The sequence below is a fragment of the Triturus cristatus genome, chromosome 7, assembly GCF_964204655.1.
Source record: "Triturus cristatus chromosome 7, aTriCri1.1, whole genome shotgun sequence".
Taxonomy (NCBI): domain Eukaryota; kingdom Metazoa; phylum Chordata; class Amphibia; order Caudata; family Salamandridae; genus Triturus; species Triturus cristatus.
The window spans coordinates 1481545399-1481571130 of NC_140590.1; the positions used below are offsets into that span (position 1 = coordinate 1481545399).

Sequence of the window (25732 nt, forward strand, 5' to 3'; positions counted from 1 at the left end):
TGTTTATGCTAAAAAGACTCTATATCCACTGTTGGGGGCCAACACTAACCTGAAGTAGTGTGAGCACAAAGGATCACTGTGGGGTTACTAATTAATGTACCCACATAGGGCGCATTGCTCCTTATTCTCAAAAACCCATTGTACGATCTGACAAAGCCTTTTAATGAGGTCTGCGTACCATCAAAGAACCACAGTGGGTCCCTGGAAAACAAAACATGAACACATAAAAACATTCAACCAATAAAACTATGCATTCTGCCAATGAAAATGTGATCGTGCAGCAAGGGTTAGAATGGAGTGCCATGATCCCCTTACCTAAATGAATAACTCAAAGAATCGGTGCGGGATACAAACAGAGTTTACTGGGCACATAGGCTTCTTGAAATAACAGCAACTTCTTCTTTAGCAGTGTAATGGGAGCCCCCCGAGAAAAACGGCAGATCTTTGCGGGGATAGAAAAGTAAATTGCCAGTGAGCCACTATAGATATACCTCGCAAAGTTATGGGTACAGACTCAGGCATGCCATATTCAGCTTAACTACACTGGACTGCCGTGTCCGTTAGAACATCAATCATCGAAAGAGTACCCGATCCACTATTTAATCATGGCAGGTCTCTGAAACAACCTTAAATAGAACACGGCATAAAGCGTGTGGGTCAAAGAAATTAACAAGAAAACAAAATTTACAAGAAAAAAGACTCGGGGGTCCGCGTCCACTTACCTTAAAGGGACGATAACAACAGATAATGAGTCAAGTCAGGAGTGCAGGATAAAAATGGGTAAATGAGCAGATGTGGCAGCGAAGTGCACGTAGAAGGGTGCACCTTGGCCCGATCGTGTGCCCTACCTTCAAAAGCATACTCCTAAAATGGGCAAGTCCCATACTAGTGTTTCGGATGACAGAAAACTAAACCAAGGAGCAGCACACGCTCAATAGTATAAACAGGTAATCACAATAGGGCAACCCACTATTCCCCAAGGAATTGGGTAGATCAGTTAAATAACAATAGATACCTTGAGGATTTATTCAGTAGAAATTAATTAATTAGGTAGTCACAACAGTGATCTTAATTTCCTTGAACTCAAAAAAGAAGAAGAAAAAACTCACAAAGTGCAATAATCGAAAAAATGAAAAAATGACCCAAGTTCATTTTTAGTTTTTTAACAAAAATAAATTTGTATTTTCAATTTTTGAAGTAGTGAAACAATACACTTTACATTTCATGTACGGCAACATAAAACTACTGTCTTCTTTAGAATCTCATTAGCAGTAGTCAATGACATTTCTTACAAACAAAACAGAGCCAACCACATATTTGGCTATATATTGAACTTAATCCATACAAACTAGAAGGATTTTTTTAGGCTACCAATGCCTATTAATTGTGTAAGAAAATGTCGCAGCGTCGACGTTTCGGTCTCACTCTTGAAGAACAATCACAGAGACCATCCTCAGGACCGAAGTTGTACCATGAATCTATTAAAATATATACATACATTCTATTAATATACTTGAGTTCATAAATTTGTATTGATTATACACGAAAGGAAAACAGGTGTGATCTGTTCCAACCACCCAAAGTGTGGTTGCAATTTAAAAGAAGTGGCAATTTGAAAGAACCCGACACCTCTGCACCACACCAAACAAGTCTCCCATAAATAGTGCAAAACATAACCACCAAATGTCTGGTAACAAAAGACTCAAAACTCAAAACTCACTGCAATGAGAAATCGGAAATTCAGCCTGTTCTAGGAACTTAACAGCGTATATACAGCGTTCTGTGGTAAACAAAATACTGGTTTCAAAGAACCAAAAGAGATCACAGTTACTAATCACACCTTTAAATCCTATGTGAATAGCGTATAGTAGAAAAACTCCTACTGAAACATACCGGCTGCTACTCGCCGACAAGACGGCAACACTCGTCTCTCCCGTAATAGTCTAAAGAGACAACAATAAAAAACCATCAGTAACTGATTCTACTATACCCGTCTAGACATAAATCAGTGGCCTAAACCGAAGCGATATTCACTTACAATTTAACGTCTGATTCTAGCAGCTCTGAATTCTGCCTCTCACTCTCCAAGTCAGTCGAGCACCGGGTGCACGCTGGCTACGGGATTTTAAATCCAGCGGCATGCTGGTCTCGATACGGAAAAACGAATCGGCCATCTTAGAGTGATATTAATTTTAATAGGCAGAAGCCTTCCTATTCGTAATCCAGTCAAAAAAGGAACCAAACAGGCAATACGATACTGTTAAAAGTAACTATTCTAAACAATACATGTGTTATATTAACATGGTATTGCAGTCCTAAGTATAATACGTAAGAAAAAAAAAACCAACATTAGGTATTGTGTCGGCCATCTTGGAACTATATTAGTTACTACCACAGTATAATGGTGGTCTTTGATAACAAGCATAAACAGGTGTCACAATTATAAGGTTGACAAGGTTTGCCATTCCACAAAGGAATTTAATCCCCTTTCCACTGTTTTAGCTGACCAAATCCACCTGTTTTCCTTTAATGTAAGCAAACGATCTACATTCAGCCTGCGTTTATTCATTTTTACAGTTTCCAGTACAAACCATTTCATGTCGGAGGGCAAATGTTCCTTTGTTAAATAGTGTTCAACCATTGGTGCTGTTTCAATCCTACATCTAATTCGTGACTGGTGTTGAATAATTCGTTTTTTTACCTCCTGTGTAGTTTTTCCAATATAGAATAACCCACATGGGCACTCTATACAGTAGATGACATTTCTAGTGAGGCAATTTGAGTGTTGTCGTAGTGTCCACTCTTTTCCATTCAGTACACATGATTTTACTACTGATGTGGTTGGACAAGCAGAACAATGACCACAGGGATAGTGGCCAATGATCGGGGGTAAACCCCAAAGATTTGTCGAAGTGCTCGGGGTAGGTTCTTTATATGTTTTCACAAGGTAATCTCTTAGATTTCTCGCCCTTTTAAAAGCAAAACGGGGTAGTGCCATTTGTGGTTCGGCTTTCTGAATCAGGTGCCAATTTTTAGTCACTATCTTTTTAATCGAATTAGATTCACTTCCAAATGTCGTGACACAAGTGATCAACTCTTGTTTTAGTGTTTGCTGATCTTTGGTCTGTAACAGTGCCTCACGGTCGTAATACCAAGCCCTTTTTAAGGAGCGTTTGACCAACCTGTATGGGTAGCCTCTCATGACTAATTTAGTCTGTAAGATTTTTGCCTCTTTGAAATAATACTCCCGTCTGGTACAGTTTCGTTTAATACGTAAAAACTGACCAAACGGGAGATTATCCCGTAAGTTACGTGGATGATGGCTTGTATATTTGAGTAACGTGTTCCTTGCAGTGGGTTTTGTGAAGAGACTTAACGAGAGCTTGCCCCCATCATTCCAGATCCGAAGGTCACAAAAATTAATTGATTGGACATCATGCTCCATGGTAAATTGTAAATGACTATTTTGTTGGTTTAACCAGAGATGAAATTCTTGTAAACTTGTGATTGAACCCTCCCAGACAAGAAATACATCGTCTATGTATCTGAGATACTTCTTTATCCGATCTTGAAAGGGATTATTGTTGTAGATCACCTCTTCCTCGAATGCTGCTACATAAAGGTTCGCTATATCTGGGGCAAAAATTGCCCCCATTGCGACTCCTTTCGTTTGTCCATAGAAATCCCCATTAAAAAGGAAATAGTTCTGCTCCAGTGCAATTCTCGCGCACTTTGTGATAAAGTCAGATGGTACCTGGTGGGGGCGTGACCTTTGTTCTAATGTATCATTGATCACGGATAATGCCTCCCCTTGGGGTATGCTTGTATACAAGCTCTCTATATCCATTGTAACAAGGATATTCTGTTCTTTATTGAATGGCTGTCCCTCCAATCCCATAATCACATGGGTACTATCTCTGGTGTAGGATTTGGTCAAAGGCACAAATGGTTTTATAAAAAAATCAACATATTCTGCTAATGGTTGTAGAATGGATTGGCAACCTGCCACAATTGGTCTACCTGGTGGTTTTTTGTCATCCTTGTGGATTTTTGGTAGCGTATAAAACGCCGGTATTGAGTAGTTACTTTTATTCAGATATTCGAATTCTCTTTTATTGAGCCATAAGCCTTCACATCCACAACTAGTGAGATCAAAGATCTCTTTTCTAATCCTATCCGTGGGATCTCTCATTAACTCAGCTGTCTTAGGGCCTCAGTATCATAATCAGTCTTATTTTGTATGATGATACTTCCGCCCTTGTCAGCAGGTTTGATAACAATATCATCCCTACTGGCAAGGGTTTTGAGAGTAGAATGCTCATCCTTCGAAAAATTATATTTCACGTAATGTTTATTCTTGAACATCTGTTCGATTTCCATAAGTACCACATTTTCAAACGTGACCAGTTCCTTTGGGATCTGGTTGGTAGTGGGATAGAACGTAGATGGACAACGTAAGCCTGTAACACTATAGTTTGTGGAGAAGGGAGTTTTACTAAACATGTATTTCAGGCGAATAGTTCTGAAGAACCTGTGTAGTTCGATCTGTGTCTCAAACATGTCGTTTCTGTTAGTGGGGACAAAAGATAAACCATGACTTAACAATTCAATCTCCTTATTGCTCAATTCATGGCTTGAGAGGTTAAAAATCGGGACTATCTCCAAATTATGATCAATGTGATTCGTCATTATTGGAGGATTCAAACTGGGAGTTGGCGCTACCACTCGTAATATGTGTTCCGGGTTTGACGGAATCCCGGGGTGTACTGGTTCCTGAACCAACCTCTCCTGGTATTCCGAGTTCTTCCTCTCTGTGGTTGTTGTCCTCTCCCTAAAAAAGGTGAAGAAGGGTTCTGTCCTCTACCGTATCTATAGTTTGAGGTGTTGCCACGGCCGATGTTTTCTTCAGAACTAGAAGAATTTGTATCTGAAAAGTTGTGTGTTTAGGCACCCAATTAGATTGATTAAGGTTTTGTTGAAAAAAATCTTTTTTCAAGAAAGGATAGGTGCGATCTCTAGAGTAATTTTTAATATCCTTTTGTAGTTTCTCCGTCTTTTTAAGTATTTTATTTCTCTGAAAATCAGATATAATCGTTTCCAGTTTTTTTTTGTAAAGTGTATTGTTTCACTACTTCAAAAATTGAAAATACAAATTTATTTTTGTTAAAAAACTAAAAATGAACTTGGGTCATTTTTTCATTTTTTCGATTATTGCACTTTGTGAGTTTTTTCTTCTTTTTTGAGTTCAAGGAAATTAAGATCACTGTTGTGACTACCTAATTAATCAATAGTATAAACAAGCATTTGCAATGCCATAGGTCTCGCATTTATGAGAGTTTGAGCTACTGGCATTGTAAATGACAATACCTTTAATTTAGGTGTTGTTTTTAAAGCAGATAATTAAAAGGCATTGTCATTTACAATGGCAATAGCATAAACTCTCGCAAATGTGAGACCTATCCACCAGGTGTTGAGCAGAGATTCTCTCAGAACAGTGTTCTAACTGAACCAGAGTGGGTGTATTGAGTTGGTAAGGGTGCCCCTCTCCCAAATTAATAACCCCATTTCTGAATGATCGGAGGACTTAAGCCTTGTTAATTACACTAACAATAGTCATTTAAATGGCACTAAAGAGGAGGGGAAGAATGTAGTGGGTAAAGTGATAATGAACAGCATGAGATACAAGATACAGCATATTAATGAGGAATAACAGTAGGCAATGGATAAAGATGGAAGCAAACACCCAAATTGAAGCATACAAAGTATAAGTAAGAGGATGGGCATTTGGGATCTGAAGAAGTGTAGCCAGTCATCAAGAAACTAATTCAGACAGCTAGTGTGGTAGAAGAAAGGTAAAAAGAAACACTGGGGAGCATAACCAGAGAGAGTGTGGACAAGTAGGTAAAAGGATGAATGACAACTTGAACATGTAACCAGAATTTATAAAGCGCTCTATCACCCCACGGGTATCCTGGCGCTGAAAAGACAGAGGTTCCTTTACACGCACATAGTTTATCCACCGCAGGCGTTGCAAGCACTACAACCTGGGGAAGAGGTAAGTTTCAAGTTTTTTCCTAAACTGTAGGAACTCCTCCATTTGTCTGATATTTGGTAGGAGATTGTTCCACAGCTGTGCCGCCACACAGCTGAAAACTCTCCCTCCATAACTAGAAGTTCTTGCTCTGGAGGTGCGGACAAGGTGAGCAGTAGAAGAGCGAAGAGTACGCGACGGGGAGTGCCAAAAATTAAAGCGGTGCAGAACACAGCAAGGGAAGCTGGGTAAACATTGGTAATGTAAAAAAAAAAATCTAAGATGCCAAGATAGGTTACAGGCCGCTAGAATGTGGAAGGTAGCTACTAGACATACCTAAATCAGTACAGCTCAAACAGGTTGGCAATTCACCTTCAGCAGAAGAAATGCCACCAAGAGACCACTGACTGTAAACAGACAGAATAAACCAGCTAGCATCACAACTGGTTTGCCAATGGGGATGTGATTATGGGATGCCATAAAGGTGCTAACCTGGCCCTGAATAAAATACACCCTGATCCTTACAGTTAGAGTGGTGACTTAATCTAACTTCCATGAGAAATATGAGGTGGCAATGGCAAAATATGGGTAGAGTGTCTAATGTGGATGTTAATGATCCTGGCAAGGATTATCATCTTTTTAGAACCAAAGAGGAAATTGAGTGCTGTTTTTACATCCAGGATTTGAAAGGTTTCCTTACAGGACTTGAAACAACGAAACCTAGAAACCCTTACTAATGTACAAATGCTAAATGTTGGACTTGGCCCTTCTGGCAGGTTCACCCCTGAACTTTTTTTGCTTTTTACTGGTGACTTGGTGTGGTGATTTTTTTGGCTTCTGCGCACTTTCCCTGTGTCCCAGGGTAAAGTGCGTGCGTGCTCTGAGTGCATGTGGTGAGATAGGCCTGCCCTCCCATAGGAATGCATGGGGAATGTATGTTCCTGATGCGTGGGGTGTGCAGGCCCGAGTTTGGTATGTGCGGACTCGTGGGAGTGAATGCTGCGCGATGATGTGTGCGGCGTGCATGTACCTAGTGTGGAAGTGCCACTTCTAGAGGTGGGCACTTCTGTGTGCAGTGTATCTGTCGCGTGATTGGCTGGTCATGTCATGTGACGGGCTAGGGATTCCCCAGAGTCAGGATGAGTCACCCAGTGGTGAATGGGGAGATCAGCAGCTAGATGGGTGGGAGGAGTACACCTGGGTCCTGAATAGGACAGGGTTTTCCACACACAATGCTGGCCCCGCCCCCTGCGGTGCGACTGACGACCCTAGCCCTGCCAATGAATAGAGTGAGGGGCTGAGCACATCAAGGGTGCTCCCCAACCAGCTGCGACTGGTTTTCCCCCTCACCCTGAACCCAGAACAAAGGGTTTGACTGTATAAAAATGGGGCTGTGTCCCCACAGAAACAGTTCTCTTCCAGGATCCACTTGAAGGGGGCCTGCTGCTGCTGGGCGCCAGGAGAGACCGCCACTGGGGACTGCCTCCCTGTTGGAGGGCCCTGTGAGCTGGCCCCTGGGCCCAGTCCTTGCCCCCTGCCCTTGCAAGACTTTATTGCTGGACTTTCCTTTGCTTATAGCCCCTGGGAGCGCTTTCTGGGCTCTACAGCGCCTGGGAGCGCTATATCTCTGCAGTGGAGGAAAAGCTTCACTTAATTCTGGGCAGAGCGCGGGACTTATGCCCTGGTGAGCGCTCGATCCCCCCTTCAAAAGGAGCAACGCCTCGGATTGCTGAACTGGCAGCTCGGAGCTGCGATCATTAGAAAAGGGGAATCCCCGGCGTGGAGATTCCCCCGCAAGTCCGCTTATTTACATCGCGGGTGCCCACCCCCTACCTTTGCCGGTATTTTTGTCCTAACCACAGGGCGGGTGCCCACCCCGCCTAGTTGTCGCTTTGCTGAGATCTGCAATAGCGGGAGCCCACCCCGCTGTTGTGTTTGCTGAAGCGCTGTGCCCCGAGAGAATCACCGCCGCCGGCCGGGGGCTTCCGGGAGAGTGTCGCGCTACCATTGGACGAAGCGCCCCTGAGCCTGGAGGCTCGACACGAGGGCCGCGCTGCCATTGGCTGAAGCGCCTCTGACCTGGGAGGCTCGACACGAAGGCCGCACTGCCATTGGCTGAAGCGACTCTGACCCGGGAGGCTCGACACAATGGCTACGCTGCCATTGGCTTAAGCGCCCAACCGCCGCTTTGTGGAAGTCCCAGAGGAGGGGGGCGTCACAGCGGCTCCGCAGTCGCGGGCCGCTGCAACGTTTCGGCAGTTCTCTTAGTTCTGAGTCCCGGAGGGGACTCCAACGCCTCCGTACTCTGCTGACCTTCAGTTGCGCCGCCGTAGCGGGCAACTGCAACGTTGGGGGCATCATTAATCACGAGCGCCAGGGCACTCCAAATGGGGGCATTACTCAAGAGGAGTCCCCTGAGTGGGACTTCAACCTTTTGGGGGCACTCTTGTGTTCAGAGCCCCGTGGCTCCCACGTGTACAGGGCATCCTTGTGCTCAGAGCGTCCAGAGCGCTCCAACGAACGGGGGCATTTCTCTTTGAGCCCATCGAGGCTCCACCTTACGGGGGCATTCCTTTTCAGTTACGAGCGGCCCCGGAAGCCAGTGGGCCGCTCCAACGAAGGAGCACATTGTTATTTAGAGCCTGCGAGGCTCTAGGGGGCATTTCATTTGTTTCAGAGCCCTGGGAGGCTCCAACGTTGGCCCCAGCATTTCTCCAGTTGCCCAGCACTTAGTGGGCAACTGCTACATGTAGGTTGTGCTTTGTGCGCCTGGTTTGCGCAGCCTGCGCCGGCGCGCCCTGACTCTGCTGGACACCGGGCGTCCTTGCCCCTTCAGGGCCAGTTGGCCCAGGGATTGCCACAGATAGTGGCTAATGTGAGTTTTTGCGCCATTGTACCTTTCCTGCACCTCTGAATGTGTTTATGCGTCATGTGCTTTGCTTTACACCTCTGAATGTTATGCATCATGTGTTTAGGTGCTTAGACCCCTACAGGTATACTTACCTGATGCTAGTGTGATGACGCTGAGGTCATTATTGCGCCAGTAGTTACTGGTGGGGTGCTACATGTTCTATTTTAGTGCTACGGTGATTGTGTGCTATGTTCTAAAGTATTGTTCCTAAGTTCTAAAAGTGCTAATTCCGGACAGTGGTCCATGTGGCCCTGTCCCCTGTACATATAATCCCTTGTAAATTCTGCCCGTGCCTGTTGGCACATTGTAGAGTGTGTGTTGTTATCTAATGTGTTGTGTATAATACAAAGGTTATTTTTATAGAATACCTTGTGTGGAGTTTCCTTTGTGGTGGGCCTTGGGTGTTGTTGCTGGGTGCGCGCGCAAACGCTTTACACATCGCCTCAGAGATAAGCCTGACTGCTCGTGCCAAGCTACCAAGGGGGTGAGCAGGGGTTATCTTTGGCGTGTAACTTCCTTGCCCTGACTAGAGTGGTGGTTTCTGCCTGACTTTGGCGCAAGCCTTAGCCAACCAGAAATCCCATTTCTAACATTGGTGATCAGCGGTGGGATTTGGACTTGCGTTTGCGCTGTACCGCAGCGGCAACTGGCCGCACTACAAAACTCTGCATTTAGATAAATCACATGGTATAGGGATTATTGTTCTAAGTTTGTTTTTAATTGTCATTTCTTGGGAAATGTGGTTTTGTGCACTGTGAGTTAGGTGTCCCTAGCTCGGAAGGGTAGATCTTCCCCCTTAGTGCATTGTGTTTTCTGGATTCACCAGAGGGTGGGATCCAGTGGTGGCAGCGTATTAGTGTCTTGTACATTTGTCCCCCGCCCTGCGCCCAGAGCTGGTACCTGTGTCACGTGGTGGTCAGGTTGAGGAATCAGGGGTGGTAGAAACTGCCTTACCAGTCCGAGGGGAGGGTTGTGTGTGTGGATGGATGGTGTGTGGCACTAGGCAAGTGAGTGTGAGTTCTCTGGGTTAGAGAGCTTGCTGAATCTTTTTGTGAATTGTGTGCTCCTGTGTGAAACTCAGACCCCTAGGTCCCCTGTATAATCTTTTTACCATAACGTCCGCCAGAATGGAGCCTGCTTGTGATCCCTATGAGCTAGCTTGGCGCCAAAGGCAGGAGTTAGAAAGGTACTGTACAGAGGGAGAGTCCGACACTCTGTACGAACTTCAGGACCACCTGGTCCTATGGCAAAAGGGTCCATGGGATCTTGAGCACAGTATGGAAAGGGCCCGGGCCTCACACCTGGAGGGTGGTGGGTCTGTGGGGAGCCCTGAAGATTCAGAAGAGGAGGTAGAGGATGACAATACCTGGACGCCAGTAGAGAGTGAGGACCCCATAGGTAGGGCGTCCCTTGCTGGGTCCAGCGTAGGAGGCAGCGCCTCATCCCTTTCCCTGTCCCCAGAGGAGTGGGAAGATAGGAGGAAAGAAATGGAGCACCAGCTGGCGTTAGAGAAGCTCAGGTTAGAGCATGCTCAGGCTATGGCGCAGCTGGAGGCCAGGAAGCAACAGCGAGAGACTGAGTGGGTCTTGGCGCGGGAGAGGGTAGAGGAGGCTGAGAGGGCCTCCACCAGAGGCAAAGTAGCTCTGGAGGGTAGACTATCCCCTGCGCGCAGTTTTAATTTTCTGGACTCCCCAGGGAGGGTTGAGTCCAGTGGTAGCAGCCAGATAGATTCCAGTGTAGGAAATCCCAGTCCCAGTTCCCCCAGTCTGGTACCTGTTTCCCAGGAGGAGGAGTTAAGGTTGAAATTCAGGGGCAGCAGGAAACTGTCTCACCAGACTTGGGAGGAGTTTGTGGATGGATGTGAGGATGCAATGTTTGATTGGATTTCCACAGCAAGTGATTTTGATATACTGTGTAATCTGGTTCTCAAAGAACACCTGCTCAGTTGTTGTGTGCCAGGGTTGCGCCAACACCTGTTGGGGTGTGGATTGTCTGAGCCCCTTGAGCTTGCGGAGGAAGCAGAGCGCTGGGAAAGGGCTAGAGGTTCTCTAGAGTCATTAGGGAGTGACTCCAAAAGTAGTGGGTCAGGTATCTTCCAGCCCAGCGTGGTGGAAGAGGCTCAGTGTAGCCCAGCTAGGTCCCAGGATAGCGAGGAGGGTGTAGGGGCTCACTGCCTGGCTCAGTGGAGCAGGAGGGAGAGGGTGACCGAGGGTCCCCGGATGTACGAAACCCTGCCTCAGGACTTGGATGGTTCCATGAGGGAACACCAAGTTGGGGACCTAGGCTGTCCTGTTAGCCCATTTGAGGAAGATCTCCTGGTGAGTAGAGGACCTAGAGCACCTGTAACCAGGGCTCCTGTGGTTCTGGAGTCTGGCAGTACCGCTCCGGTAGGGAGGGTACAGGAGTCCAGCGTGAGTGATTGGGGGATGAGTTCCCCAGTGGAAGAGCCTGTGGGTCAGGGACTACCCAGTTGGGCTAGGATCCCGTGTAGTGACCAGGGTGGCACCACTTCTGTTCTGGGGGATCTCCGCGCACTGTCAGGTGGACAGGGGACGGGAGATCAGCGCCAGACAGACAGTCGCTCGACATATGTGTCATTTGATAGCCTCAGGGGGATGGAGTGGAAATCCCCAGCAGTCCTGGAGTGCCAGGCAATTATTCCACCAAAGGTGCTAGGCCGGAGGTTGGGAGGCCAGGTTCAGGATCAGCCTGACCTGAAGGGTGGGACGTCTGTAACCAGCGTCCCGACCGGTTCTTCTTCCAGAGGTACCGCCCCAGTTGGTAGGGAGCAGGGCTCTGGAAGGGGGTGCAGAGGGTGGGAGAGCCCACCTCAGGCCCCGGTACAACCTAAGGGGTTAAACCCTGGGTTGGAATGGCGTTCTAGGTGTACCCCTCGCCAGAGGAGGAGGAACCCTAGGAGAAGAGGTAGGGGGAGGAGAGCCTTCCCTGAGACTCCTGGTCCGCCTGAGGGTGTAGACCCTAGGCTGGAGAACCAGTGGCAATCTAGTCCTGTCTTGCAGACAGGAAGAGTGGAGAATGGACGCTATGTGCCAGGGGTTACTACCCCCCACTCTGTGATTAGGCAAAGACCGGTGGCACCTGGGTGGCCTAGGGCCTGGTCTTGGCCGCGGACAGCTTGGGAGTACCAGTGGGGTAGCCCAGTTGGTCCAGACAGTGGTGTTAGAAAGAATTCCATGGGTTCACCGTGGCGTAGAACCGGAGGGTGTCCCTGCAGTTGCGGGCCCGCGTCCGTGTTCTATCGCCCCAAGCAGGGAAGTCCATCACGGTGGTGATTGGGCTGCCCTGCGTTTTGGCTGGAAGGGGGTTGTGTTGGACTTGGCCCTTCTGGCAGGTTCACCCCTGAACTTTTTTTGCTTTTTACTGGTGACTTGGTGTGGTGATTTTTTTGGCTTCTGCGCACTTTCCCTGTGTCCCAGGGTAAAGTGCGTGCGTGCTCTGAGTGCATGTGGTGAGATAGGCCTGCCCTCCCATAGGAATGCATGGGGAATGTATGTTCCTGATGCGTGGGGTGTGCAGGCCCGAGTTTGGTATGTGCGGACTCGTGGGAGTGAATGCTGCGCGATGATGTGTGCGGCGTGCATGTACCTAGTGTGGAAGTGCCACTTCTAGAAGTGGGCACTTCTGTGTGCAGTGTGTCTGTCGCGTGATTGGCTGGTCATGTCAAGTGACGGGCTAGGGATTCCCCAGAGTCAGGATGAGTCACCCAGTGGTGAATGGGGAGATCAGCAGCTAGATGGGTGGGAGGAGTACACCTGGGTCCTGAATAGGACAGGGTTTTCCACACACAATGCTGGCCCCGCCCCCTGCGGTGCGACTGACGACCCTAGCCCTGCCAATGAATAGAGTGAGGGGCTGAGCACATCAAGGGTGCTCCCCAACCAGCTGCGACTGGTTTTCCCCCTCACCCTGAACCCAGAACAAAGGGTTTGACTGTATAAAAATGGGGCTGTGTCCCCACAGAAACTGTTCTCTTCCAGGATCCACTTGAAGGGGGCCTGCTGCTGCTGGGCGCCAGGAGAGACCGCCACTGGGGACTGCCTCCCTGTTGGAGGGCCCTGTGAGCTGGCCCCTGGGCCCAGTCCTTGCCCCCTGCCCTTGCAAGACTTTATTGCTGGACTTTCCTTTGCTTATAGCGCCTGGGAGCGCTTTCTGGGCTCTACAGCGCCTGGGAGCGCTTTATCTCAGCAGTGGAGGAAAAGCTTCACTTAATTCTGGGCAGAGCGCGGGACTTATGCCCTGGTGAGCGCTCGATCCCCCCTTCAAAAGGAGCAACGCCTCGGATTGCTGAACTGGCAGCTCGGAGCTGCGATCATTAGAAAAGGGGAATCCCCGGCGTGGAGATTCCCCCGCAAGTCCGCTTATTTACATCGCGGGTGCCCACCCCGCACCTTTGCCGGTATTTTTGTCCTAACCACAGGGCGGGTGCCCACCCCGCCTAGTTGTCGCTTTGCTGAGATCTGCAATAGCGGGAGCCCACCCCGCTGTTGTGTTTGCTGAAGCGCTGTGCCCCGAGAGAATCACCGCCGCCGGCCGGGGGCTTCCGGGAGAGTGTCGCGCTACCATTGGACGAAGCGCCCTTGAGCCTGGAGGCTCGACACGAGGGCCGCGCTGCCATTGGCTGAAGCGCCTCTGACCCGGGAGGCTCGACACGAAGGCCGCACTGCCATTGGCTGAAGCGCCTCTGACCCGGGAGGCTCGACACAATGGCTACGCTGCCATTGGCTTAAGCGCCCAACCGCCGCTTTGTGGAAGTCCCAGAGGAGGGGGGCGTCACAGCGGCTCCGCAGTCGCGGGCCGCTGCAACGTTTCGGCAGTTCTCTTAGTTCTGAGTCCCGGAGGGGACTCCAACGCCTCCGTACTCTGCTGACCTTCAGTTGCGCCGCTGTAGCGGGCAACTGCAACGTTGGGGGCATCATTAATCACGAGCGCCAGGGCACTCCAGACGGGGGCATTACTCAAGAGTCCCCTGAGTGGGACTTCAACCTTTTGGGGGCACTCTTGTGTTCAGAGCCCCGTGGCTCCCACGTGTACAGGGCATCCTTGTGCTCAGAGCGCCCAGAGCGCTCCAACGAACGGGGGCATTTCTCTTTGAGCCCATCGAGGCTCCACCTTACGGGGGCATTCCTTTACGAGCGGCCCCGGAAGGCAGTGGGCCGCTCCAACGAAGGAGCACATTGTTATTTAGAGCCTGCGAGGCTCTAGGGGGCATTTCATTTGTTTCAGAGCCCTGGGAGGCTCCAACGTTGGCCCCAGCATTTCTCCAGTTGCCCAGCACTTAGTGGGCAACTGCTACGTGTAGGTTGTGCTTTGTGCGCCTGGTTTGCGCAGCCTGCGCCGGCGTGCCCTGACTCTGCTGGACACCGGGCGTCCTTGCCCCTTCAGGGCCAGTTGGCCCAGGGATTGCCACAGATAGTGGCTAATGTGAGTTTTTGCGCCATTGTACCTTTCCTGCACCTCTGAATGTGTTTATGCGTCATGTGCTTTGCTTTACACCTCTGAATGTTATGCATCATGTGTTTAGGTGCTTAGACCCCTACAGGTATACTTACCTGATGCTAGTGTGATGACGCTGAGGTCATTATTGCGCCAGTAGTTACTGGTGGGGTGCTACATGTTCTATTTTAGTGCTACGGTGATTGTGTGCTATGTTCTAAAGTATTGTTCCTAAGTTCTAAAAGTGCTAATTCCGGACAGTGGTCCATGTGGCCCTGTCCCCTGTACATATAATCCCTTGTAAATTCTGCCCGTGCCTGTTGGCACATTGTAGAGTGTGTGTTGTTATCTAATGTGTTGTGTATAATACAAAGGTTATTTTTATAGAATACCTTGTGTGGAGTTTCCTTTGTGGTGGGCCTTGGGTGTTGTTGCTGGGTGCGCGCGCAAACGCTTTACACATCGCCTCAGAGATAAGCCTGACTGCTCGTGCCAAGCTACCAAGGGGGTGAGCAGGGGTTATCTTTGGCGTGTAACTTCCTTGCCCTGACTAGAGTGGTGGTTTCTGCCTGACTTTGGCGCAAGCCTTAGCCAACCAGAAATCCCATTTCTAACACTAAATAATTCACCTTCACTAGTCCAGACAAGATGCTACACTTGCAAATGTGTGTGTTAACCTACAAGAGAAATGGGGTGACTATCCAAAAGAGCATTTCAAGCTCGAATGAAGCCAATGGTTCACACATAGTATTGCTCAGCAGTGTAGAAGAAACAATACAATATCCAATTGTGGAAAGTCTCTTCAATAAGGATTACGTAGGCCATCAAATGGGCTCCAGTTAAAAGGAAGAATGAAAATAATAAGCTGTGTTATCAATGGGAGAGCAGATACGACTGTCGTGCTTAAGGGTTTTCCGGTCAGTGGTAGAGCTTGTCAGTCAAAATGCAAGGTGTAAAATCGATGCAGTGAGACAAAATTGTTTGCACAGAGCTTTGGAGTGTGGCTGTGTTCTACTCTAAGGTAATTATAACATATTTGCAAGGTTCTAATACATTATTTTAGTTAAGCAGTGCTCTGAGAATAATGTGGAAGTTTACCTTTTCACTGCTGTAATGCATGTGGGAATGTAGGTTTGTTAGTACAATTCTCACAAAAACATCTTTTATGCCATACCAGTGAAAATAAAAGTGGCCAAATAAAAGCATGTTATTGGGAGCAGATATAGTAATCGAAGCAGAGTTAACATTAAATACTAAGTTGTAAAGTTAAAAGCACAAGTTATTACCATAGAAGAGGCGAGACTGATCCGAATGACAACCTCAATATATATTGCTTCATATAGGCCTATGCAATAGAACTGCACTCTGGCTCTGCTTGAATATGTTTGTGTAGAAGTAATACCCATAAAGGAAAAGCATGGCATAAACCACGCAGGCAGGCAGAGAGCAATATGATCCTTATTATCACTGTTGAGAGTGAAGCGGCATCATGAACCACCTGAAGTTTCCCATCTCACGAGACATGGCCTCTTCCTGAAGCAAACAATAGTAATAAATAGCATATTGTACTGCATATTGTACTCTGAGCATCTGCATGAATACTATTTAATGGGGGGGGGGGGGGGGTCACATTCCCTTCATTGTCACGGGAGGCAGAGAAACATTAGTTTTTTATTTTCATTATACATTTCCAACATACCTGGCTAACTTTATAGTATGCTAAAATGATAGCTAGCAGAAGCACTTCATTACAATACCCAGCGCACAAATTAAACGCATCGGGGACAGACAAAGGCCTCATGAAAGCGTCAATGGTGGACTTTACAAAAAAAACACACACACAAGAAAATGGGCGAGAAAACAGCTTGGCAGACAAAAGTTGAGACAAAGGCTTGTCAAGGATGGTAATAAAAAAAAAGCTCAAATTTCACAGCCGCATAAGGTCTGGAAGAAATGTGCAGAGGTCAGGGTTTTTCTGACAGGATGTCACACGTTTTTATTTTTAGATCGTCTAAAGAATACGTTCTACTTTTATAATGGAATCTCTGGTCTTAAGAAAACCAAACAAAACTGCCTGTGACTAGGTCTGCAACAGCGCTCGTGTTTAAGGTGATCATCCCAATGTCAGAGTTTGATTTGAAAACAATCGCAGTACACTTTTTTTCTTCAGACAAGACGATGCGGCTGTGCTGTGTTGGTAATCCAGTAAATGCAAGAGTGTTACGGGATAAGCAGGCCTTTAAATGGGAACACACAACAGCTGATAGCGCCCACACGATGAACAACGTGTGTTCGGTAAAAAAGTTCAAACATTTGTTGCAGTTTTTGGTCTAGCTTTACATATTTTTTCAGTTTGTACAAATCAAATGTTCCCTTTCACAAACTTCAAGTTAGTGACAAGTCAAAAAGACAGTCAAAGTGAGTTCTCCCATAAACAAGCAGCAGCTGAAATCGTCGGAGATGAAACGCACGTGCACATCGCCTGTCCGGGCGCAGAAGCCCGCTCACTTGAAGGCAGGGTGAAGTGACGCGCGCGCCTCACTTGCAGAACAAGTAGCAGCTGAAATTGTCGCACAACACTGAAACTAACTAGGAGGATGGGGGGAGGGAGTGAAAGCGCACCTGGTGCACTGGTTCAAACGCCAGTCCTACGCGGGGACAGGAGATGTGCATGCGTACGGAGTGCAAATCTCCTGTCTGTACGCGTGCACATCTCCTGTCCCCCTTCGGCAATAAAACCGACGACAATAGGTCTCGCCAAGGCGTGCAGCGCAGGCGCTGCATCGCTAGGCGAGACCTAAAAATTGAATTTATGCAAAAAGAGGTCCTGCGTGGTGACCTGTAAACTGGAAATGAACTGTCCTCAAAACGCTAAAAGGCCTATGGCCACAGGTGGAAGAAAGAAGATAAAAGTAAAGCGAGAAGTACAGATTATAGAATATTCAGCATTTATACAATGCGATTGTTACACATAAATGCTCATTTAAAAAAATGAAGTTAGTACATCTACAAATATAATCAAGCATAAATGACAAAACAATTAGACATTCTTTACAGACAAACAAAGGAATACAAAACTATCCAAACATGAATGAAAACGATGATCAGGTTCTTATTTACAAATGTACAAAAGGATACATTACATTATATACATATGTACAAACTAATACATTTTAAAATTAAAGATGAATGGTTCATGATATGCACATTTGTGGCATGACATAACAAATAGACAACTTGATTCAGATATTACTGAGGGTGGACACCTGTCTGGAGATTTCCTCGCACTCATTCAGACCCCAAGTCACTGTATCAAAGTTGTGTATCCATTTGAATGCTTGTAGATTCAGGATGTAAGATTTCCACCCTTGGGATTGGCATGGACCTTTTCTATGACCAACCACCTCTGGCTCTCAGTCTGGTGTCCAAAGGTGCTGAAATGCTCTACCAGTGGTGCCCGATGGACCTTACACCGGATCCTACTACAATGCTGTAATATACGTGTGTTTACTTTCTGTCTAGTTTGGCCTACATATAAAAAAAATCACATGGGCACAAAATCAGATATACCGCATCAGTACTATTACAGTTGGTGTGGTCCTTGAATGTGTATGTGTGTTCTCTGTATGTGAAGGTCTTCATTTCTAGAGTAGGAGAGCAAGCATTGCAATGACCACATTTAGAATATCCTTTGATTTGGGGAAAATTCCATTGGGTCAGTAGATTAGACTTAACAGGTCCTATGAGGAGGGGCATGGTCAAGAAACATGGCTGACAGGACGTGTCTCTGAGAGGCTCCCTACCGGTCCTCTCTTATCCTTCAACGTCCTTTGCCTTATCGGCACTCAAATAATCCCAGACGTATGGCTCAATGCCATCGAGAGAGGCAGCGAAGCTGGGCAGTTAATAAGTGCCCCCCCCCCACTCCCTCCCGAGCTGCTGTAGTTTCGACTGGGTCGGATCAGGCCTACAACGAGGCCTAGGTGCAGGTGGCTGCACAGACTATTTTGCGGTGCCTGGCCTAACGTTTGCTGGAGGCCGGACATTCGAGCCGGTGATCATTGAAGGAGCTCTGCTGTCCCCTGGAGGGCGTGATCGACTCCCGTGAGGACTGCTCAGGTGCTACGGAGGGTCGTGGCCCAGGCTTGAATTTGTGGTGAGCCGCCCGGACTGGGGTGAGAAGGCCTGAGCGTGTGGGCTGCATTGGTCCTGGCGGTGGGATAGCGTTACCTGCAGGCTGCTTCTGGTTGGGGGTGGTGAAGAGGAGCAGTGAAGTCTGGCGAATCCTGCCTCACCAGAGAGCTGACGCCTGCGGTAGTGCGGCCCTCCCTGGTGGACCGTTCCCAATCGGAGACAGCAGGGCTGAGGGGCACGGCCCAACGGGTCCAGCCTCGGGGGTGTCCTCTGAGACACCGGAGTGTGGGCGGTTGCTGGTGGGGCCCACCTCGGATGCTTGGCTGCTGACGATGTTTGCCCACCCTAGGGAAGCTGACGTGAATCTTCTCTGAGGTCCGGTGAGGAGGTGGGGCCGGCACATGGGCCCTGCTTCAGTGCTGGTCTTAGTGGCGGTATTGGGGCCATATTGCTGTTCATGGGGAAGTGCTATCCTGGTTGGAGCCCCTGCAGTGCCCCCCACTGGGCAGGCCCCGCTGGAAGACGGTATTAAGAGCCCTGGTGGCTCCACATCGGGGGTACCCAGGCTGGTCGTTTGGACACAGAGCCAATTTTGATGATCCCTAACCAGCTCTGCATTAAGATTGGAGTCTAGGATTTTGTGGACTAACCTTTGAGGCATAAACTTACCGTGTTGGACTGGGGCTGAGTGAATGGGTGGAGGCTCCATTGATTCCCCCTGTGCTGTTGGGCCTGAGGCTAGAATTGGTGGGGGGGAATTACTGATGCAGTGTGGATGACCAAGGAGATGCTCATTTGAAATGGTGCTTCTTTTCTAACCTTGCCTGTCATTTTGCAGTCTTTCTCTGCCAACTGGTCCTCGACATAGGCAGGGGGAACCACCAGCACCCCCTCAAGGGAATATCATTGAACAATACAACACGCACACGCTCGCTCCCCAGTGTAAGGCGTGCCATGAGAGTTTGCAGGATGATGCAAGGGGGTGGAGCAGTGGGACTCGTTGCCAGAGAAAGTTTCCCAGGTGGACCTCATGGCAGTTATCCAGGGCTTCAGCACAATCCTTGAAGGGAAAATTGAGACCATGTCTATAGAGGTAAATCTCTTGCATACCGACTTGCGGAAAGTGTCTGATTACGGTTAATACGGCTGAATGTGCCACTGTTGATCTTCAATCTGAAGTGACAACTTTGAAAGAACAGGTGGTGGTCCTCACATGCAAGACAGGGACACTGGAGGAGGATGCCGAGGAACACTATTCGAAATATGGACTTTCCCGAACGAGCGAAGAAAGGTGAGACAGAGTGGTTTGTGGAATCATGGATATGTGATACTTTGTAGCCTGCTGGCCTGTCGACGCAGTTTGTAGCGCGTTTCCTGAACTACAGAGATAGGGATTGTCTTTTATGGGCCGCTCGCAAAGCTACTAACTTCTTGTACGAGAACCATAAGATCTCCATTTACCCAGATTACACGCAAAAAGAACAAGCCCAGCGTAGGTCCTTCTTGAAGGCTAAGAGATAGCTGAGGAGGATGGGTTTTCGGTATATGCTCCTGTTTACGGCCCATCTGAGAGTAATTTCAGAGGGCAAGTCACACTTTTTTTTAAATGGCTGAGGATGTATGGAGGTGGCTAAAGATGTGGGACACAGTGACGAAGGAACAACGAGGATCCTGGAAGGCTGGGTCGTGGGGGGGGCTGCATCCCAGCAATCCAACTGGAGAGTCAGGTGGGCGCTGAGAGCAGCCAGATGGGTGAGGGAGGGATCATGCGAGGGTTATTCTCCAAGAAGATGGCACCATGGCGCTGGAGACTCCTGAGACTGATGCTCTGGACTTTGAAACACCTACAAAGGCCAAAGTGGTGATCACTTATAGTGCGACTGGACCCGAGGGGACCTGAATGCTTGGAGATAAGGATATGAGGGGATACACAAGGATAAATAACAGTTAATGTTTATTGTATGTAACAGTTGCGGTGCTTTTGTATGGGAGGGTGGGGGGATCTCCCATGTTTAGTGGTAGGCTTTAGTCGGGGGAAGGAGGGTTTAGGCTGTAGGTCCTGGCAGCAGAACATTATGGCCGAACTCACAGTTTAGTTCAAAAGTGGTTTGCCCGGGAGGGGGACGTTAACCGATTGAATTTTCATTTTAGCTCAAGAGTTCTGATGGGAAATTGTTGGTTCATTGCAGTCCATTTGCAGGAACTCTCCAAGTTACTGCAGCCTTTCGCTATGATTGCCTTACAGTGCTTCAGGGGTTCTAATAGATAGGGTAGGATAGGTGAGATAGTCGTGCCCAACGGCTGACTATCTTGGTATTGTAACCTGGAATGTCAGAGGTCTCAGAAGTTACACTAAGCGCTACAGAGCTTACTCCTTTTTTAATCATCACCCAATTCGAATAGCCTGCTTACAGGAGTCACATCTAATGGGACACAAATTCGGGAAAAAATGGACGGGGCAACTTTTCACTGCAACTTATTTATCTTATGCACAGGGGTAGCTATATGGGTGACCTCTGGGGTTCCGTTTTATCATACCTAATGGAAACGGATGTGGAGGGCCGTTATCTATTGCTCCAGGGTAAACTTGACGGGGAGGACATTAGCATACTGAAAACATATGGCCCAAACAATGATGAAGCTCCCTTTTTTGACAATACGCAGGCCTTGTTGAAGGGCAGTGTTGGGGCCCAATAATCTGGGCAAGGGACCTCAACTGTATGGGGATAGAGATAGGCACCTTCCCCAGTTGGGCACGAAACCTCGTATGACGGGGTCACTACTTAGGGTTATGGACAATCTAGGCTTGATAGATAGATGGCATACACTTCAACCAAGTTCGAATGCATTTTCATGCCGTTCATTGACACATACTCCAAGGGAAAAGGTGTCCTAGCCCTCACATTCAAATGCTGCTAAACCAATTTAACAGACTGAAGACCATCAATTCAATTGATATAGGCTTGAGGCATTTATTTGCTACTTCATTCTATGTACTTTACTCTACATATAATCATAGGTCAGGTAACTGTGGGTACGTTTTAATCAAGAACAAATTATACATATTAAGGCAACAAATAAAACAAAAACATACAGATTTTGTGATGAAGTAATGTGATGTAACAAACAATACATGAAGAGTGATACATAACAACAATTAGCTAAACATATCACCAGTCTTAGTTCACAAAAGGAGCAGCTACTAGGACATCCTTTACCATCCACATTGTGTAACCAATTTAAGAAGCTGCTACCATTAGACCCAGTAGTAAGACAATTCAAAAAACATTTCTACTGGGGGAAACCTAATTGAATACGAAAGTCCCCGTGTTGTGTGATGCTGACGTGTTTCGATTCCCAAGATGGTTTGTGGGATTCTCTTCAGGGCGTGGACTGGTTTATCTGTTTGAATAGAGAAATAAATTTGCACGTTGCAGGCGAGTAGAGGCAAGTTAAAATGTAGATGGCACGATTTGCGCTAGTCGCCGGTGCTTTTACTAAAGATATCAGAATGCTTGCTACCAGTTAATTGGAAGCCTAGTTGGGCTTCAGAAGGGCAATTTTCGCCATGCTGGCGATGTTTTCGTTAATGCTTCCTTTCAGATCTCAGTCGGTTTAATAATTGCCAATAGCCAGACGGGGCCGCTCCACTGCTTAATTCATGAAGCGGTAAAGAAGGCTTCTACCTTTAAAGTTCACACAGAAAGGGACCGCATCGCGTTTCTTTGTATTCGGCTGTGGGAGGTGAGAGGGATGTTCTTTCAAGACGACATCTTATTATTTGGAAAGAATGGAGAGATACAAGATGAAAGATTATGGAACGTTTTATGGATATTGGAGAGTAAGGAGGTGACTGTGGAACTAAACAAAAGTAAGTTTGCTGAAAGGAGTGTAACCTATTTGGGGCATGTGATTAGTGGAAAGAGAGTCAAACCTAAACCATCATTAATCAATGCAATAACAGGTGTGCAACAAGGATGAGGTACGATCTTTATCTGGAATTGCTGTACTGTGCAAAATTCATTGCACATTTTGCAGACAATTAGTAAAAAAAAAACATGTAAAGTTTGTGTGGGACTCAAAGTGTGCGGCAGAATTTAAGTGCATTAAGCAGCATTTGGAAAACGTTTCTGCTTCGGGCAGTTTTGACCTAGCATTGGACTGGATTGTAATAACGGATGCCAGCAACAAGGGGTTGGGGTCAGTACTTTCGCAGAGGGATGTTAAGGGTGGTGAGTGGATTATTTTGTTTGCATCCAGATCTCTGTCCCCTGCTGAAGGTAAGTGCCTCATCATTGAAAAGGAGGCATTTTGGCATACACATGGGCCTTGGAACATTTTTGTGCCTTTGTATGGGGTAAACAAGTTACCATTAGATGTGATAATAAAACCTTTTGTGAAGCTTTTGACTGCGGAAGGTAGTGTCACAGGTTCTGCTAGAATTGCACATTTGTCTATGAGGATAAAAGGTTATGTGTACCACATTGTGTATGTTCCGGGTAAACGTAATATTGTGGCGTATTGCTATTCTAGAATGCCTTGTCTGTTGAAAAAATGTGAGGACGATCTATGGAATGACTTTAATATAGTATTATTACATGACTCAGGCACTCCTGCTATTAAGAGAGAAGAGTGGCGAAGGAACTCAAGGACGATGTGGTTTTCCAAAAGTTTTTGAATAATTGTATGAAGGCTGGCCAAGGAAGGCACATTTAACTGATACATGCAGGCCTATTTGGGAAGTCAGGTCGGAATTATCTGTAGCTAAATAAGTGATTCTTCGGGGGGTAAGATTATTCCTCTGTGGGGTTTACATCAGAAAATTTTGAGCCTATGTCATGAAGGACATTTTGGAGAGGTGAGGATGTAAACAGTAGTCAAAGAGATGCTTTGGTGGCCTGGAGTTGACAAGGTGGTGAAGAGACTTGTCAGATCCTATGGGGTATGTTCATCTGCATTTAAGTCTGCCAATGAGTGAATGTGTTGTTCCTAAACAACCTTGGGAGAGTGTTGCGTTGGATTTATTCGACCCGTAAGGGACTTACAGGAGTATGTGATAGTGCTTATGGTTCTTTTTTTTCTAAATGGCCTGTAGTAGATATTGTTAATACAGCTGATACTGAACGTGTTAGAGTTCTTAGACAGGTTATTTCGGTCTGAAGGGATTTCTGCCACTATGTTAAGTGACAATGGAGTGCAATTCGTGTCTAATGTAGGATTGAAACACAAAACCACGTCCCTTTATAATCCCAGCGGGAACGGCACTGTGGAGGGATTCAATAGGGTAATTAAGGGAGTTTTTAAATGTCCTGTGGATAAACAATGTGTCTGGCATAACGCTGTACGGAAGGCTGTGTGGGCATATAGAATTACTGCCAATGACACTACAGGGTTATCTCCTTTTATAATAATGAGAGGAAGAAGCCCCGATGCAAATGTACTCCTGTGTGGTTCCGTGATAGTGCTGTGGAGCCCTGGTCACTGGATTTTGTGAGAGAAAGATTGGATGAAACACATAAGAAAAATAAGTCTAGTTATGACTGTGTTCATGGTGTTAAACCTGTACGGTTTGGTGTGAGAGATAGGGTACGTGTACAGAAACCCAATAGAGTTCTTAAGGGTGGGAGTCAATTCTTTGAACCGGAAGAAGTTGTAGAAATTTTGCAGAATGCAGTGAGGTTTAGAAGTGGCAAAGTGTGGGATCTCAAGCGTGTTGCTTTGGGTTCAAAGGGTCAGTGGAATGAGGGCAGAAAAGATGGGAATGAAGAGGTAGACTCACCTTTGTTGGATGATGCTGTGGAGTTGAAGGGCGCTATGGAGATTAACTCTGAAACGTCTTGTGACTCTGGTACGTCTGAGGTTACTGTGGAGAATGCTACTGGTGTGGAAGGTAGGAGAAGGGCGAGTGGATGATTTAGGTAACTTGAAAAGGTAATATCCAGGATGGTTGAAGGATTATGTTGTTGGTTGACTCTATCTATTTCTGTATAATTTTTGTTTTATTTGTGTTGTTGTTTTGTCGTTATTTTCTTCCTTCCTTTTTTTTAAGGGGGGGTCGTAGGGTTGAGGTTTTACCCTAATTCATGCATGAAGATAGAGTTTAATGTTGTAGAATATAGAGTACAAAGGTGCATTATTTATAATGTATCTTGTTAATGTAAACTTTATAATGTAATGTGTTCTTTGGAGTTAAAGAAGGGGGATGTGTTGTGTTGCCTATCCCGTTCTGTGTTCCACTGCACGGGGCATGCGATGATTCTGTTTGGGGCGGTTGGCAGAGGCAGCGTTATGCTGCAGAGCTGTTTCCTGAATGTTATGCGTAAATAAAGCATTACTTGCAACACGCTACCTACCTGCTCGAGTATTACTGGAGAGGAAAACACACTACACTACTATACCAACTGATAGCAATGCAAAGGACACAAAATAGCAGATCGATTACCTAACGGTTCTGAACTCTGGAACAAACGACAGCACTCAAAGGGCTTACCTTTTTCAACCTCGCCCATTCTCCTAGCTCTCCCTGCCCCGTCTGCCAAGCGCCTCAGACTCTGTCTCGAGTAACTACACTGTTTTGTCGCATTCCACTTCCAACCATAAAGTCAGTTTAATTTATTGCATAAGTGCATTTAGTAATCTGCAGACTTCACCGGAAACGTTTCAAATCCGCGCGATACTTGTACAGTCTGTTTACGGCATGCAGCGACAAATCAACCAAAGCCGGCCGTACCATTATTTTTGTTTACAACAGGGAGAGGCTGGAACATAGCAAATCTCTGACCTATCTGCTTTTTATATTTTAAAAGAAAGATGTGTGGTGTTTCATATAACTCAGTTTTAAGGACTCGTCATGTAATTGTTCGATGTTAAATATTTTGATACATTTGTAAAACGTAACATTTCTGAAGACTCTTATTTATGATTTTTCCATTTGGCTTCGTTTTTTAAAATTATTATTTCTTAGCACCACCATTGGCAACACTCCCCACCCTTCCACACCTAGCATGCATGCTCAATAAATAAATACACCACACTGTTTTTTGTTTGGGTAAATATTGCTGCAGGTTTATTACATACAACAGTATGCAATATGGTGGGTTATCTTACGGGCGATCTAAGGGCAGGCAGCCATCTGGGCTACCTACACGCCTAATGAGCCAAGAAGCACTGGGGCGAACCTCATCTGTGCTGCCCCTTCTGGT

The 25732-nt window shown here is 46.8% G+C and overlaps 1 protein-coding gene across 1 annotated transcript in view; it reads right to left on the bottom strand.

Annotated features, from left to right (window-relative positions):
• The window catches only part of LOC146812219 (protein-glutamine gamma-glutamyltransferase 6-like), a 379129-nt gene extending 354043 nt beyond the window's left edge, over positions 1 to 25086 (bottom strand). The window contains exon 1 of the mRNA XM_085619248.1: positions 25021 to 25086. Within this exon, the coding sequence (XP_085475374.1) occupies positions 25021 to 25039 (19 nt within the window). The 5' untranslated portion in view covers positions 25040 to 25086. The remainder of the gene's footprint in view (positions 1 to 25020) is intronic.
• Between the last annotated feature and the right edge of the window lie 646 nt (positions 25087 to 25732).